The 13,775-nt window shown below is 73.3% G+C and overlaps 4 protein-coding genes across 4 annotated transcripts; all 4 read right to left on the reverse strand.

Annotated features, from left to right (window-relative positions):
- Positions 1–224: 224 nt before the first annotated feature.
- Positions 225–4,819, reverse strand: PPOX (protoporphyrinogen oxidase). The gene is given in 13 exon segments (XM_075724597.1): positions 225–361; positions 436–478; positions 570–719; positions 799–912; positions 1,027–1,145; positions 1,232–1,292; positions 1,396–1,586; positions 1,685–1,829; positions 1,923–2,055; positions 2,127–2,242; positions 4,476–4,511; positions 4,513–4,611; positions 4,733–4,819. Coding segments are annotated over 13 exon segments (1,431 nt in total).
- A 723-nt stretch (positions 4,820–5,542) lies between these two features.
- Positions 5,543–10,615, reverse strand: USP21 (ubiquitin specific peptidase 21). Its single transcript, XM_075724366.1, has 13 exons — positions 10,569–10,615; positions 8,767–9,568; positions 7,750–7,809; positions 7,349–7,472; positions 7,137–7,248; positions 6,883–7,020; positions 6,738–6,802; positions 6,541–6,644; positions 6,371–6,457; positions 6,206–6,284; positions 5,933–6,061; positions 5,739–5,853; positions 5,543–5,633 (listed from the first exon to the last, which is right to left on the reverse strand). Exons 1-13 carry the CDS (start codon positions 10,613–10,615, stop codon positions 5,543–5,545), a joined length of 1,953 nt encoding a protein of 650 aa, XP_075580481.1.
- A 409-nt stretch (positions 10,616–11,024) lies between these two features.
- Positions 11,025–12,065, reverse strand: UFC1 (ubiquitin-fold modifier conjugating enzyme 1). Its single transcript, XM_075724392.1, has 6 exons — positions 11,943–12,065; positions 11,747–11,814; positions 11,556–11,619; positions 11,387–11,463; positions 11,191–11,281; positions 11,025–11,096 (listed from the first exon to the last, which is right to left on the reverse strand). The coding sequence occupies exons 1-6, from the start codon at positions 12,063–12,065 to the stop codon at positions 11,025–11,027; spliced, it is 495 nt and encodes a 164-aa protein (XP_075580507.1).
- Positions 12,066–12,788: 723 nt separating this feature from the next.
- Positions 12,789–13,193, reverse strand: APOA2 (apolipoprotein A2). The gene is made up of 2 exons (XM_075724598.1): positions 12,991–13,193; positions 12,789–12,906 (listed from the first exon to the last, which is right to left on the reverse strand). Exons 1-2 carry the CDS (start codon positions 13,191–13,193, stop codon positions 12,789–12,791), a joined length of 321 nt encoding a protein of 106 aa, XP_075580713.1.
- Between the last annotated feature and the right edge of the window lie 582 nt (positions 13,194–13,775).

The raw sequence follows: 13,775 nt of genomic DNA on the forward strand, positions 1-13,775 counted from the left end.
GGGGCGCAGGGTGAGCCAGGGACTTGCCCAGCCCCATCTCCTGGAGGGCTGCGGGTGCCCGAAGAGCGTCACAGGCCACGCTGCCGGCGCACGGTTATTTATTCTATTTATGAGCTGCTCCCCAGACCTTTATAAGGGTTTTTCAATTAAAAAAAAAAACAACCACTTTGTCCTAGGGCCGTGGGGCTGCCTGGTGCCGGGAGGGGACACGGGGACGCCGGGGCTCAGTACGGCCGCTCCAGCAGCCGCCCGACGGCCGCTTTGGCGCTGGCGATGCAGTCGTTGACCGAGACGCCGGTGTAGGAGGCCCCGATGAGGCTGAGGGGCAGCCGTTGCTCCGCCAAGAAGCGGCTGATGCGCTCTGCGGGGACGGGGACGGGCGGTGGGCGTCCCTGCGGGGGCCGGGGGACCCCCGTGCCCCTGCCGCTGCCTTACCTGTGCGCTGCCAGTGGCCCAGCGTGTACTGGGGGATGCAGGCCTGGGGGGGGAGGGGAGAGCAGCCGGTGAGCCCTGTGGGACCCCCCTGGCACCCCCCCCCAAGTCCCCTGGCACCCAGGGGTGTCACCCACCTGGTGCACCCTGACGATGGAGCAGGTCGGGGCCGGCTCCAGGCCCAGCTGCTCCCTCACGGCCGCCTGCGCCCGCTGCAGCAGCAGCGCCGGTGTCACCGCCGCCGGGTCCCCGAAGCTCTGCCCAAACCAGGCGCCTCCCAGCATCACCTAGGCGGCACCGTGAGCCCCCTCCCCGGAGCATCCCGGGGCCGGTTCCCCCCCCACCCCGCCATCCCTGGCGGCTCACCGTCAGCCGCAGCGAGGTGGCCCCCGCGCCGTCGTGCTGCGGGAAGGCCACGGAGTCATAGACGATGCCCAGGAGGGAAGCGTCCTCGGAGGAGGGCACCAAGTGCCCGAAACCCTGGGCAGAAGCGGCAGTGCGAGAGGGATGGGGTCACCCGTGGGTGCTGCGGACACCTGTGGGTGCCAGGGGACAGCTGTGGGTGCTGGCATCGCCCGTGGGCGCCGCTCTTACCGTGACGGGCAACGTGACGCCCTCGTACTGCAGGTTCACCACGGCCACCGAGACGGCCGGGATACGCCGCAGCTCCTGTGCAAGCGGCTCGGCCTCGGCTGGCAGGACCTCAGCCAGGGCTGGGAAGAGAGGGGACATCACGGGGGGCTCCCCCCCTCCTCCCTGTCCCCGGGGAACCCCGGCATGCGGGCAACCCCACCCCTACCTGCGGCCGGGAGGGCGCTGACCACGTGGTCGGCTGTCACGGCGCCGTCTGCCAGGGTGAGCTGGGAAAAAAGAGCGGTTTAGGGGGCACCGGGAAGGGGACCCAGGCGTCCTGGCACCGGGAAGGGGACCCAGGCGCCCTGGCATCCCCCCCCAGGGCCCTACCTGCCAGCGGCCATCGGGGCGGCGGCGCAGGTGGCGCAGGGGCGCGTGGCAGCACAGCTCGACGCCGCACTGGCGCAGGAAAGCTGCCAGCGCCTCAGCCAGGCTCTCCATCCCGCCCCGCAGCGACCACTGGCTCCAGCGCTCGGCCCGCGCCCGCCGGCTCAGCCCCGACTCGGCCCCGCGCTCCTTCCCTGCGGGTGACAACGCCGGCGTCCCCACGTGCCGTAGCGGTGGCATGGGGGGGGTGTGTGTCCCACCTCAACGCCTTCCCCCTTGGCCCGGCGCTCACCGGAGCCCAGCGCCAGCCCCAGCAGGACAGATCGCCGGCGCCGCTCGGCTTCGAAGAGCACGGGGAAGCAGGAGCGGATGCTCAGCGCCCGGCAGTCCCCGGCGAACACCCCCCGGCACAGGCTGTCCACGGCGATGTCGGCCACCTGGCAGGGACGCGGCGGGGTGAGGCCGGTCCCCACCCAGCCCCTGCCGGCGCTGATAAGCCCCCGGCGCTATCACCCGCCGCAGGCGCCCACCTCCCGGCCGAAGCGGCGACGAACGAAGGCGTGCACGCTCTCGTCGGGCTCCGTCCCGGCCGGCGCCAGCAGATCCCGCACCCCGCTCCAGAGCAGCGCCTGTGAGAAGGGGGGCACCGGCCGCAGCAGGCCCCTGGGGACACCGAGGGCTCAGGGAGGGCAGCACACGGGTGGCACCGGGGTGGCACTGGGGCGGGCACCTACCCCAGGCCCGAGGGCAGCTTGTGCAGAGCCCCGCCGGTGTAGAGGAAGCGGTTCCTGGAGGCCGGGTGGTCCCCGGGGACGGGCAGGACGTCAGCCTCCAGGCCGAGCTCGGAGACCTGCGGGACACGGGTGGGACGGGCACGGCGGAGGGTGCAGGACCTGCCCCGGGGCAGCCTCAGGAGACCCCAACGCCCACCCAGGGAACCGGTCGACCTCAGTGTCCTGCACCCACCCAGGGATCCCCCCCCCCGCCCCATACCTTGGCACCCACCCAGGGACCCCAGCACCCTGGACCAACCCAGGGACCCCCACAAGACCCTCGCACCCCCCTCAGGGGGCCCTGTCCCCCAGAACCCTGCACCCAGAGACCCTCTGGCACCCTGCAGCCAGCCCCACACCACAGCACCCTGTGACCCCCGTGCCCGTAGGCACTCCCAGGACCCCAAGATCCACCCAGGGGGGCCCCCCCCCGACCCACCCCAAGTACCCACCCACAGACACCCCCCCCCCCCCCCCCAGACTCCAGCACCCCTGGACCAGCCCTGGGACCCTCCAGACCCCAGCACCCTGCCCAAGAGATGCTGCCCGCCCCAACCCCAGCGCCCTGGGACCCCTCTGGGACCCCAACCCCAGCGCCCTGGGACCCCTGTGGCACCCCAACCCCAGCGCCCTGGGACCCCTGTGGCACCCCCAACCCCAGCACCCTGGGACCCCTCTGGCACCCCTCTGGCACCCCGACCCCAGCGCCCTGGGACCCCTCTGGCACCCCTCTGGCACCCCGACCCCAGCGCCCTGGGACCCCTGTGGCACCCCGACCCCAGCGCCCTGGGACCCCTCTGGCACCCCTCTGGCACCCCGACCCCAGCGCCCTGGGACCCCTCTGGGACCCCTCTGGCACCTCGACCCCAGCGCCCTGGGACCCCTCTGGGACCCCTCTGGCACCCCGACCCCAGCACCCTGGGACCCCTCTGGGACCCCTCTGGCACCCCGACCCCAGCGCCCTGGGACCCCTCTGGGACCCCTCTGGCACCCCGACCCCAGCGCCCTGGGACCCCTCTGGGACCCCTCTGGCACCCCGACCCCAGCGCCCTGGGACCCCTCTGGGACCCCTCTGGCACCCCGACCCCAGCGCCCTGGGACCCCTCTGGGACCCCTCTGGCACCCCGACCCCAGCACCCTGGGACCCCTCTGGGACCCCTCTGGCACCCCGACCCCCAGCACCCTGGGACCCCTCTGGGACCCCTCTGGCACCCCGACCCCAGAGCCCTGGGACCCCTCTGGCACCCCGACCCCAGCACCCTGGGACCCCTCTGGGACCCCTCTGGCACCCCGACCCCAGCGCCCTGGGACCCCTCTGGCACCCCTCTGGCACCCCTCTGGCACCCCGACCCCAGCACCCTGGGACCCCTCTGGCACCCCTCTGGCACCCCTCTGGCACCCCGATCCCAGCACCCTGGGACCCCTCTGGACCCCTCTGGCACCCCGACCCCAGAGCCCTGGGACCCCTCTGGGACCCCTCTGGCACCCCCGACCCCAGAGCCCTGGGATCCCTCTGGCACCCCAACCCCAGCACCCTGGGACCCCTCTGGGACCCCTCTGGCACCCCGACCCCAGCGCCCTGGGACCCCTCTGGGACCCCTCTGGCACCCCTCTAGCACCCCGACCCCAGCACCCTGGGACCCCTCTGGCACCCCTCTGGCACCCCGACCCCAGCGCCCTGGGACCCCTCTGGGACCCCTCTGCGACCCCAACCCCAGCACCCTGGGACCCCTCTGGCACCTCGACCCCAGCACCCTGGGACCCCTCTGGGACCCCTCTGCGACCCCGACCCCAGCACCCTGGGACCCCTCTGGCACCCCTCTGGCACCCCGACCCCAGCGCCCTGGGTCCCCTCTGGCACCCCGACCCCAGCGCCCTGGGACCCCTCTGGCACCCCTCTGGCACCCCGACCCCAGCGCCCTGGGACCCCTCTGGCACCCCTCTGGCACCCCGACCCCAGCGCCCTGGGACCCCTCTGGCACCCCTCTGGCACCCCGACCCCAGCGCCCTGGGACCCCTCTGGGACCCCTCTGGCACCCCGACCCCAGCGCCCTGGGACCCCTCTGGGACCCCTCTGGCACCCCGACCCCAGCGCCCTGGGACCCCCTCTGGCACCCCGACCCCAGCGCCCTGGGACCCCTCTGGGACCCCTCTGGCACCCCGACCCCAGCACCCTGGGACCCCTCTGGGACCCCTCTGGCACCCCGACCCCCAGCACCCTGGGACCCCTCTGGCACCCCGACCCCAGCGCCCTGGCACCCCTCTGGCACCCCTCTGGCACCCCGACCCCCAGCCCCCGGGCCCCCCTACCATGTGCAGGGTGTCGGTGCCCACCACCCCCCCCGGGGCGGACGCCCCTGGGCCCGTGCTCGAACACGGCCCCGTCCGCGGTGCGGGTGCTCTGCAGCCACCCCCCGAGGCGGCCGCTGGCCTCCAGCAGCAGCACCTGGGGACACCGCCGTCAGCCGGGGACACCGGGGCTGGGCACCGCGGCCCCCCCGGGAGGGGACGAACCCACCGCCCCCCCCCGGGGCAGCCCGGGACCCCCGACGCGGCCCCGCGCTCACCTTGGGAGGGCGGGGGCCGCGGGCCAGGTGGTAGCAGGCGGCCAGGCCGCTGATGCCGCCCCCCACGACGGCCACGGTCGGCGGCATCGAGGGACCGGCAGCACCGGACCCGTCCCGCCCGCAGCTCCCGGAGCCCGGGCTCGTCAGGCCCCGCCCCTCCTCCGCGACTGGGAAGGGCAAAGGGCGGGGCTAACTGCACGGCGCGCCAATGGCACGACGCTGCCCCCTGATGGACAGGCACGGGGACCACCCGCCGGCGCGCTACGGCGGCCGGGCAGGGCCAGGCGGCAGCGCGGAGCGGCGGCAACGTGCAGCGGCAGCCGTGGGCGACGCCCCGCCCCTCCGGCAATAACCCCGCCCCCACGACCGGTAGCCACGCCCCCGCCTGTAGCAGGCCCCGCCCCTTCTGCCGCTAGCCACGCCCCTCACGCAAAGCCCACCCCGGAGGCCACGGCAAGCCCCGCCTCCTCGCGCAACAAGCCCCGCCCTGCAACCAACCCACCCAATCGGGTCTAACCCCCCAAGCTCCGCCCCTCCGCCGTTGCCCCGCCCCTCCGCCATAGCCCCGCCCCTCACACACTGCCCCCCCCCCCCCGCAGCGCAGCCAGCCCCAGCCAGCCCCAACCCTTTGCACCTCCAAATTTTGTTTTTTCGGGGTTTTTTGTTTTTTTTTTTTTTAGTAAATTTATTCACAAAAGTCCCACCCAGGGCAGCGTGGGCTGTGGCTGCCCGCCCTCTGTCCACACCCCGCCGTGGGGGGCCGGGGAGGGGGCAGCCCCCCCACTGCGAGGGCTGGGGGGCCGGGGCGCCTCAGGGCCTCCGGCCGGGGGGCTCCTCCAGCTCGTAGAAGAGGACGTAGCCCTCGCTGGACGGCACCTGGTTCTCGCTGATGGGCGAGACGCTGCGGCGGCACCCTCAGCCCACGCCCAGCCCGGCCGGGCAGGGTGGGCGCGGGGGCCCGGGCGAGGTGGTGGGGGGCGATCGGGAGGCGGCGGGGGGCACCTACCGGGAGTCGTTGTAGACGCGCCAGCCGGCCGCGTCCCGGCAGAAGGCGGTGTAGTGGCCGTAGTGGACGCTGCCCGAGTGGTTGCAGAGGGCGTAGAGGCTGTAGACGGGGCTGCCTGCGACGGGAGGCCGGGCTCAGCGCTGGGTGCTGCCCCCCGCCCCGCGTCCCCCCCCCCCCCCGCCGCCGCGCCTCACCCGCCTTCTCGCTGGCAAACTCCCGCAGGTTGAGCTGCTGCAGGGGCAGGTTGAGCTGCTGCAGGGGAAAATCCACGAAGATGGAGCACTTCTTGATGGAGTAGCGGGTGGTGGAGAACCGGTTGAGGTCTGGGCAGCGTCAAGGGAAACGCGTGCCCGAGCGGCTGGAGGGGCGGCACCCCCTTCCCGGAACCCCCCACAACCCCTCGCCACGAGCACCCGCAGCTCCGGGAGTCCCAAGCCTCCCCCCACCCTCCGGACCCCAAAGGATACGGAGCACCAGGATGCGGGGGAAGCGCTGGATGGTCAGCTTCTTCGTGCTCCGCGTCCGCTGCCGGCATTTGTCGCAGACCTGCTGGCGGCACGACGCTGGTGAGGGGGGGGGGGGGCTGGGGGTGCTGAACCCGGGGTGCTGAGCCACCAGCCCCGGCCTCTTACCGGGGCGTTCTCCGAATCCAGCTCCTCCTCCTTGGTGAAGAGGCTGAAGCAGTCGTGGAGCGAGACCTTCCCACCGGCAAAGCTCTTCTGCAGGGGAAGAGGGTCAGGCGGGGGGCTGGGGGGGGACGGGGGGGACGGGGGTGGCTGGGGGGGCTCTGCCCCCCGCCTACCTTTGGGATGGGCAGGGAGAGATCGCAGAAGACCTCGAAGGTGGTGGAGCGGTAGCCACACGCCTGGCACTTCAGGCAACTCTTCAGCTGCCCCACGAAAAGGTCTAGGGGCGAGGGGGGGGCATGAGGCCAGGCGGGCACCCCAAGGGGTTTGGGGGGTCTGGGGGGGGGGGTCGCCTCCACCCATCAGCGCTCACCCACAATCTTGCTGTCCTCCCTCTCCAGGTATCGCTTCCACATCTGGTTGGCGCGCTCGTCGTCACTGCGGGGAAAGGCGGCGTGGTCAGGCTGCGTCCCCGCGGCCAGGACCACCCCCCTCCCCGCGACCCCTCTCCCCCTCACCTCAACGTCTCGGGGTCCTCCAGCGCAGGGGTCCGCCGAGCGTCCGAGAGGATGCTGGGGGTCCTGCGGCCCTTGCGGTTGATCTCCACGTGCAGCCGGTCCATGAAGAACTTGAGGAACTCCTGCGCATCCTGCTGGCTGCGGCGGGATGGACCCATCGTGCCCACCGCTGCCCCCGGACCCCCCCGGGAGGCAGGGGGGCTGCTGGGGGTCCCCCAGGGCCGGGGGGGGGGTGTGGGGGGGTGAAGTCCCACCTGTATCCAGTGAAGGAGGGAACGTATTTTTGAAAGACGGCCTTGAAGCGCCCGGGGTTGACGGCCTCGGCGGAGTCGGGGTGCCAGAGAGCGGCGATGACGTCGGCGAAGGCTGCGGGGACGAGGGACGCGGCGGGCGTCAGCGCCGGCGGGGTTTATGTGAGACCCGGGGCCGGGGCGGGGGATTAGCTACGGGGGGGCTCCCGTCCCACCTTCGGTGAGCTCCTGGGTGGCGCGGGGGCCAGGGGGCTGCTCCTGTTGGAAGTCCCGGCGCAAGCAGTAGTCCCGCAGCGGCTTGGTGCTACTCAGGCACTGCAGCACGGCGTTCATGAAGCACTGCGGGGAGAGCGGCGGGGACGCGGTGACGCCCCGGGGCGGGGGGGGGGGACACACACTACTGCCCCTTGGCAGCATCCTCTCACGGCTCTGCCCGTACCCTGCTGCGCCACGGGGACCCCCGAGGGGCTGGGGGGATCCCTGGGGACGTGCCAGCCCCGGCGGAAGGGAACTGCGTGGTGATGGCCGCTGCAAGGCCAGCGCGACCCCGGGTCCCTTCGAGCCCCGGGACAGAGGGACAGGCAGGCTCGGGGGACATGGGGACGCGGGCGCTTACCGTGTTGCCCAGGTTCCTGAGGCCGACGTGGCCCGAGCCCAGCAGCAGGGTGTGATGGGTCTGCGAGGACACAAAGAAACAGGAGTGAGACGCGTCCCCACGCAGCAGACCCCTCCGGCCGCCCCTCGGCTTCATACGGACAGACAGACGGACGGTCCCCCAGCCGCAGAAGCTTCACCTCGCCGCTGACGAGCAGCAGCCCCATGACGGCCGTGTGTACCACCGACTCGGAGATGTCGGCGCCGCGGCCCTGCAGCTCCCGCTTGGTGAGCAGGGTGCGGTGCAGCTTGCGCGGCAGCTCCACCAGCGTGGCTCCCTGCAGCCCCGGCATGGCTCCGGCAACGCCCGGGCGTTGGGACCGGGACCGCGGCACCGGCGTCGCCGGGCCCCCTCCGCCTCTCTAAGCCACCGCTCATTAGCTGATCCGATTTCCCCTGGCTATTCTGGGCCTTGCTGGAGGCTCATCTCGGGGGGATTAATTAGCGGGAGAGCCACCTTGGGGACAGCGGGCACCCGGAGAACGGGGAGCGGAGGCAAACACGGACGCCTGCGCCGCACCGGCAAGGGCAGGAGGGTGGCACGGGGAGCAGGGCGGCTCGGCGGGGACGGGGGCAGCCCCCTGCGCCGCTGGTGTGGGATGTGCCGCGGGGGGGGCCGAGCTGCGTCCCCGTCCCCCGCCGGCGCAGGCCCGGTCCTGGGATTTCAGGGCACCTAATCCCCACGCGTGGCCCCGGGAGAGCGGAGGACAAGGCCCGGCTGCTCTGCGGGGAGAAGGCGGACGCAGAAATGGGCACGGTACCGGGCAGCCCCCAGCACCCCCGGAGCCGAAGGGACTCGACCCTTTCGCAGCGGGGGTCCCCCGGGAGGAACGGAGCGGGGAGAGGTGAGACCAGCACCACTGTCCCACCCCAGCGGCATCACCGACCCCAACGGGAGCGAAGCTGCTGCCCCGCGACCGGGGGGCAACGCGGGGGCCAGAGCACGTCCCACCGGCGGGACAAATCCTGAGGCTCTTACGGCTGCCGCCTTCTCCTCGGTCCTGCCGGGTGCCGGGGCTCTGCCCAGCGCGGGGCTGCCAGGCGCCGGAACGGTGGGGCTGTGGGCGTACGGGGGGTCGGGGGCACTACGAGTCCTCGGGCAGCCCTCGGGACGGACGGACAGCAGCGGGGCAGCGGGCTTCCCGTCCAGCCCTGGGGAAACGTTGACCCTCCGGAGAGAGGAGCTCCTCCTCAGCGCCAGCGAGCCGGCGCTCAGCTGGTGGCCGCAGTCCCTCAGCACCAGCCGGCTCAGCACCGCTGCCACGTCCTCAGCGCGGCCGCCGCCGCCGCCCTGGCTCAGGTCCCCGATGCTGATGGATTTAGAGCGGGCCAGGTTGCTCCGCCGGCGTTCCGCTTCACGCCCCGCCAGCGAGGCCCCGGCGGGCAGGGAGAAGGAGGCGCTGCCCGGCATGGCACCCGCCTGCGGAGAGCCGGGCACCCGCACCGCGTGGTCCGCCTTCACGGGCCCCCGCCGGCACACCGAGCCGCGGAGAGCCTCCCCCCGTTTCGAGGCCCGACCCCGGTCCAGCTCCAGCTTCTTGCCGCGGTCGTCCAGCGGGCCGGGCCGGGGCGGCAGGAGGCGAAGCTTGGGGGCCGGGGAAAGCCCGTTGGCGGCGGCGGAGGCCAGGGCAGCGGCATGGCGCTCCTGGCTCAAGGCTCGGTGCCCGCTGGGCAGCTTGGTGGCAGCCTTGGGCTGGGAGGTGACGACGGCGTGGTCCCTGGCCCGGCCGACGCGGTGCTCCGAGGCTTGGGGCATCGTGGGGACGGCCAAGAGGGAAGCCCTGCGGGGAAGAGGGACCGGGCTGACGCCGGCGGCGCCGGGCCGGCGCACGGGGGCACCGGGGCACGCACCCACCTCTCTCGCCGCGCCTCCTCCCGCCAGCACCGCTCACAGCCCCCCGCGGCAAGCGGCCGGCCGGAGAGTCCCGTTGGCGGGGGCCCTGCGGCACAAGGAGAGAGGTGCCGGGTCACCGGACAGGACCGGGGGACGGCACGGCCCCAGCGAGACCCCCCGGCCCCCCTCGCCCGGCTGCCACGGCACCGACGGGAGGCGAGCGCTGTGCCCGCTCCCCGAGCCGGTAGGCGAGGGGCTGAGGTGTTCGGCATCACCGGCAGCGGGTTCCTCCCAGCCGCCCGCTCTGGGCTGCTCCGAAACAGCCCTGGGAGCAGCGGGGCTCGGCCCGAACGCCGCTCGCCGCGGCCGGGCGCCCCTCTCCCAGCTCCTGCTCGGCGGTGGCCCCCGACGCCGAGGGGGTGCAGGCCCCGCCGGTGCTCGGCGGCGATGGCTGGCGGCGGAGAGCGGCTGGGGTGGCTCTGCATCCCGCGGGGCGCTCGCCGGCCCCGGCAGGCAGGCAAGCAGCGGGCAGGGATGGCGTTCCCGCCGCCGGTGCAGCCGCGGGGGCCGTGGCACGGCGATTAGCCCCCAGCCCCCCGCTGCTGGCCGGAGCGAAGGCCCCGCGGGGTCCGCGATGCCAGCGAAGGCCGCCAGCCCCCGCCCCGCGGACCCCCGTCCCCAGCCCTGCCGCCCGGCCGGGCACCGTCCCCTGCCTGTCCCGGTCCCCCGCCCCACCCGGCCACCGCCTCCTGCTCCGCTCCCCCGGGCCCCGCTCCCCGCGGCCCTGTCCCGTCCCCATCCCCTCCCGGTACCGGGGGACACCGGGGGGGCGGGGGGAGCCGATGCCCGCTCCCCGCCCTCGCTGCCCACCCCCCCTCCCCGCCTGCCGCCCCCCTCCCGCACCGCCCGGTGCCGCCGGTGCCCCCCGCCCCCGCCCGCCGCCGCACCTCCCGCGGGCCGCCATGGCAACAACTCCCGCAGCCCCCGCCGCCATCTTTGTTCCTCCCGCCCGCCGCCCCGCCCCCCCGGCGGCCTCGCGCGCCGCACTGCGCCTGCGCCGCGCCACCGCCGCCCCGCCTCCCGCCTCCGCGTCGCCATGGAGACCGAGCCGCGTCCCCCCCCCCCTCCCGCTCTTAAAGGGGCCGCGGCGCCCGGCCTTCTTAAAGCGACAGCGTGCCTCCATAGTGTTACTGTGGGGTCGCGCAGGCTGGGCGGACCCCCGAGGGTTGGCGGGGGGGGGCGGGACCCCCCCAACCCCGCTGCAGGACCCCCCAGAGCAGCAGGCAGGGGCAAGGCGGGGGCTGAAGAGTTTATTGGGGAGCAGCGGCGGCGGCGGGGGGCGGCAGTGGCGGGGGGCACCCGCGGGGGGGAGGGGGGAGGCTGCACCCCCACCCCCCCGCTGCTCACTTCTCCTTGTGCTGGACGATGCCTTTGGCGACGAGGTCGGGGATCTCCACGGCCAGCCAGGGGCCCAGCTGCAGGGACAGGGGGTGAGCAGCCCCGCGGGGACACCCCCCCCCAAAACAGGGGACCCCCACCCAACGGGGGAGCCCCCCCCCCCGCACTCACCCCCAGCGCCATCAGGTGGGCCAAGCCGAATTTGGGGACGTTCCTGGCCCAGAGGGGCTTGAAGTGGTCGCTCAGGCAGATCCTGCCGCCCCTGCGAGGGGCGGGGGGAGCCGTCGGTGTCCCCGGGCCCCCCCCCGCGTGGGGTCACCCCCAGCCCTGGGACCCCCCCCCCGCAGCCCCGGGACCCCCCCCCCACCTGTACATCTTTGCTGTTTTCCCGTCCAGCTCGGGGATGGCGATCTCGGGGGCAGTGCCGGGGTAGGTCACTGGGATCTGGCGGGGGTGGGGCACACGGGGGGGTGTCAGCTCCCCCGCCGCCCCCCCCCGGGCCCCCTGCGACCTCCCCCCGGTCCCCCCCCGCTCACATCAAACTCGATGGCGAACTCGTACTTGAGCAGCTCGTGGATGTACCAGCACCTCCCGAACCACCTGCAACACACCGGGGGGGCCCGGCCCCCGCCCCCTCAGCCCCGGGCCCCCCCCCCCGACACCGGAGCGGCCCCGGTGCGGTGGGGGGGGGGGGGAGAGGCCCGGTCCCCCGGCCCCGCTCACCCACCGGGTGCCCTCGGCGTTGGACTCCAGGCGGAACCAGTCGTTATCGGCGCGTTTGTTGTTCTCCACGTACTGGGGGCGGGGAGCGGAGGTGAGCGGGGCCGCGCCAGGCCCGGGGAACCGGGGGGAACCGGGGGGGGAACCGGGGCAGGGGGAAGGAACCGGGGGGGCCCGAAGCGGCGGCGCCGGCCCCGGCGCACCTGGATGAGGGCGCGGTACTCCTCCTTCAGCCGCGCCGCCCAGCCCTCCCGGTCCCGCGGCCCCGCCGCCGTCCGCAGCAGCGGCAGCTCCGCCACCGCCCGCCGCGCCGCCTCCTCCGCCATCTCCCCGCCGCCGGAAGCGGCCCATCTTGCCTCGGGGCGGAAGTGACGCTAGCGGAAGCGCCGCGCCTCACGCCGCCATCTTGCTTAGGGGCGTGACGAGCGCGGCGGGGGTGGGGTGTAGCGGGGGGGGGGTGGAGGGCGCCGCCGCCATCTTTACTAGGGGCACGGGCAGGGCGCGACGCCGCCCGGGCGCCTCCATCTTTAGCGCTGGCAGAGCTGAGTTTCATGGAATCATGGAATCGTGGAACCGTGGAGGTTGGCAAAGCCCTTTAAGATCACCCAGTCCAACCAGTAACTTCACGCTACCAAGGCCACCGCTAAACCAATTAACGGGAGAGTAATTAATTTCCTGTTTCCTGCCTTGGTGGCTGCATTGTTTTTAATGAAAGTAAAAACCGGGAACCATTAAGGTTGGAAATGAGCCCTAAGATCATCGACCACCAACCCAACACCCCCATGCCCACTAAACCATGGCCCCCAGTGCCACCTCTGCCTGTGTTTTGAACCCCTCCGGGGATGGGGACTCCCCCACCTCCCTGGGCAGCCCGTTCCAATGCCTGACCACCCTTTCCGTGAAGAAATTTTTCCTAATGTTGGGTCTCAGCCACGCTCACGCCTCCTCCCCCCCCACCCTGCCCTGGCCCCACAGCACCAGCGACACGGCAGCAGCTCCGGGGCTTTATTGTCACGGGCGGGGGGGTGCGGGGGCTGCCATGGCGGGGCTCAGTGCTGCTCCTCGCCCTTGCCCAGCTGCAGCAGGGAGGAGAAGAAGCCGATGACGCTGGTCCGCAGCTCCTCGGCCAGCGGGGCCAGCTGCTTGTTAGCCCGGTCCAGATAGGTCCTGGGGGAGAGGCGGCCGGTGAGGGGGGGCCGAGGGGTGGCCGAGGGGCACCCCCTGTCCCCCCCCCCGGCGTCCGCCCCGTACTTGGCCTGGGTCTGCAGCTCCTCCGCCTGCAGCTTCTCGGGAAGGTCCTTGGTCACGAATTCAGAAAAGGACTGGAACTGGCGTCTGAAGAAGTTGTCGACGGCCGGTGGGGCGGCCTCCCCCTCCTCGGCCTCGCGCCTCACCAGGGCGGCCTGGAGGCCGCAGGCACAGAGCAGCAGCAGGGCGGCCACCAGCACCTTCATCTCGGCAGGGCTGGGGGCTTGCGGGGCCGGGTCAGCGGTGGCCGGGCAGCCCCATGGCTCTGCCGTCCCTTCTTGTCCCCTCCTGCCCCCCGGCACCTTCCCGCCCCCCATCCCTGCCCCATCCTACCCCGTGGAACCTTGGTCCCTCTCCTGCCCCATCCCTGCCCCATCCCTGCCCCATCCTACCCCATGGAACCTCGGTCCCCTTCCTGCCCCATTCCTGCCCCATCCCTGCCCCATCCTACCCCATGGAGCCTTGGTCCCTCTCCTGCCCCATCCCTGCCCCATCCCTGCCCCATCCTACCCCATGGAACCTTGGTCCCTCTCCTGCCCCATTCCTGCCCCATCCCTGCCTCATCCTACCCCATGGAACCTTGGTCCCTCTCCTGCCCCATCCCTGCCCCATCCCTGCCCCATCCTACCCCATGGAACCTTGGTCCCTCTCCTGCCCCATCCCTGCCCCATCCCTGCCCCATCCTACCCCATGGAACCTTGGTCCCTCTCCTGCCCCATTCCTGCCCCATCCCTGCCTCATCCTACCCCATGGAACCTTGGTCCCTCTCCTGCCCCATTCCTGCCCCA

This window comes from Pelecanus crispus, chromosome 22 (assembly GCF_030463565.1).
Source record: "Pelecanus crispus isolate bPelCri1 chromosome 22, bPelCri1.pri, whole genome shotgun sequence".
NCBI lineage: Eukaryota > Metazoa > Chordata > Aves > Pelecaniformes > Pelecanidae > Pelecanus > Pelecanus crispus.

Bases quoted from the DNA above. Each gene is read 5' to 3' on its own strand.
- USP21 (XM_075724366.1), bottom strand. From the start codon at position 10,615: ATGGCGGCGGGGGCTGCGGGAGTTGTTGCCATGGCGGCCCGCGGGAG. The intron at 7,473-7,749 runs GTAAGCGCCCGC...CTCTCCCCGCAG, and splicing joins TCAGGAACCTGGGCAACACG to TGCTTCATGAACGCCGTGCT. The intron at 7,021-7,136 runs GTGGGACTTCAC...ATCCCGCCGCAG, and splicing joins CCCTCCTTCACTGGATACAG to CCAGCAGGATGCGCAGGAGT.
- UFC1 (XM_075724392.1), bottom strand. From the start codon at position 12,065: ATGGCGGAGGAGGCGGCGCGGCGGGCGGTGGCGGAGCTGCCGCTGCTG. The intron at 11,815-11,942 runs GTGCGCCGGGGC...CCCCGCCCCCAG, and splicing joins AGTACCGCGCCCTCATCCAG to TACGTGGAGAACAACAAACG. The intron at 11,097-11,190 runs GTGAGTGCGGGG...CTGTCCCTGCAG, and splicing joins CCCACCTGATGGCGCTGGGG to CTGGGCCCCTGGCTGGCCGT.
- APOA2 (XM_075724598.1), bottom strand. From the start codon at position 13,193: ATGAAGGTGCTGGTGGCCGCCCTGCTGCTGCTCTGTGCCTGCGGCCTC. The intron at 12,907-12,990 runs GTACGGGGCGGA...CCTCTCCCCCAG, and splicing joins GAGCTGCAGACCCAGGCCAA to GACCTATCTGGACCGGGCTA.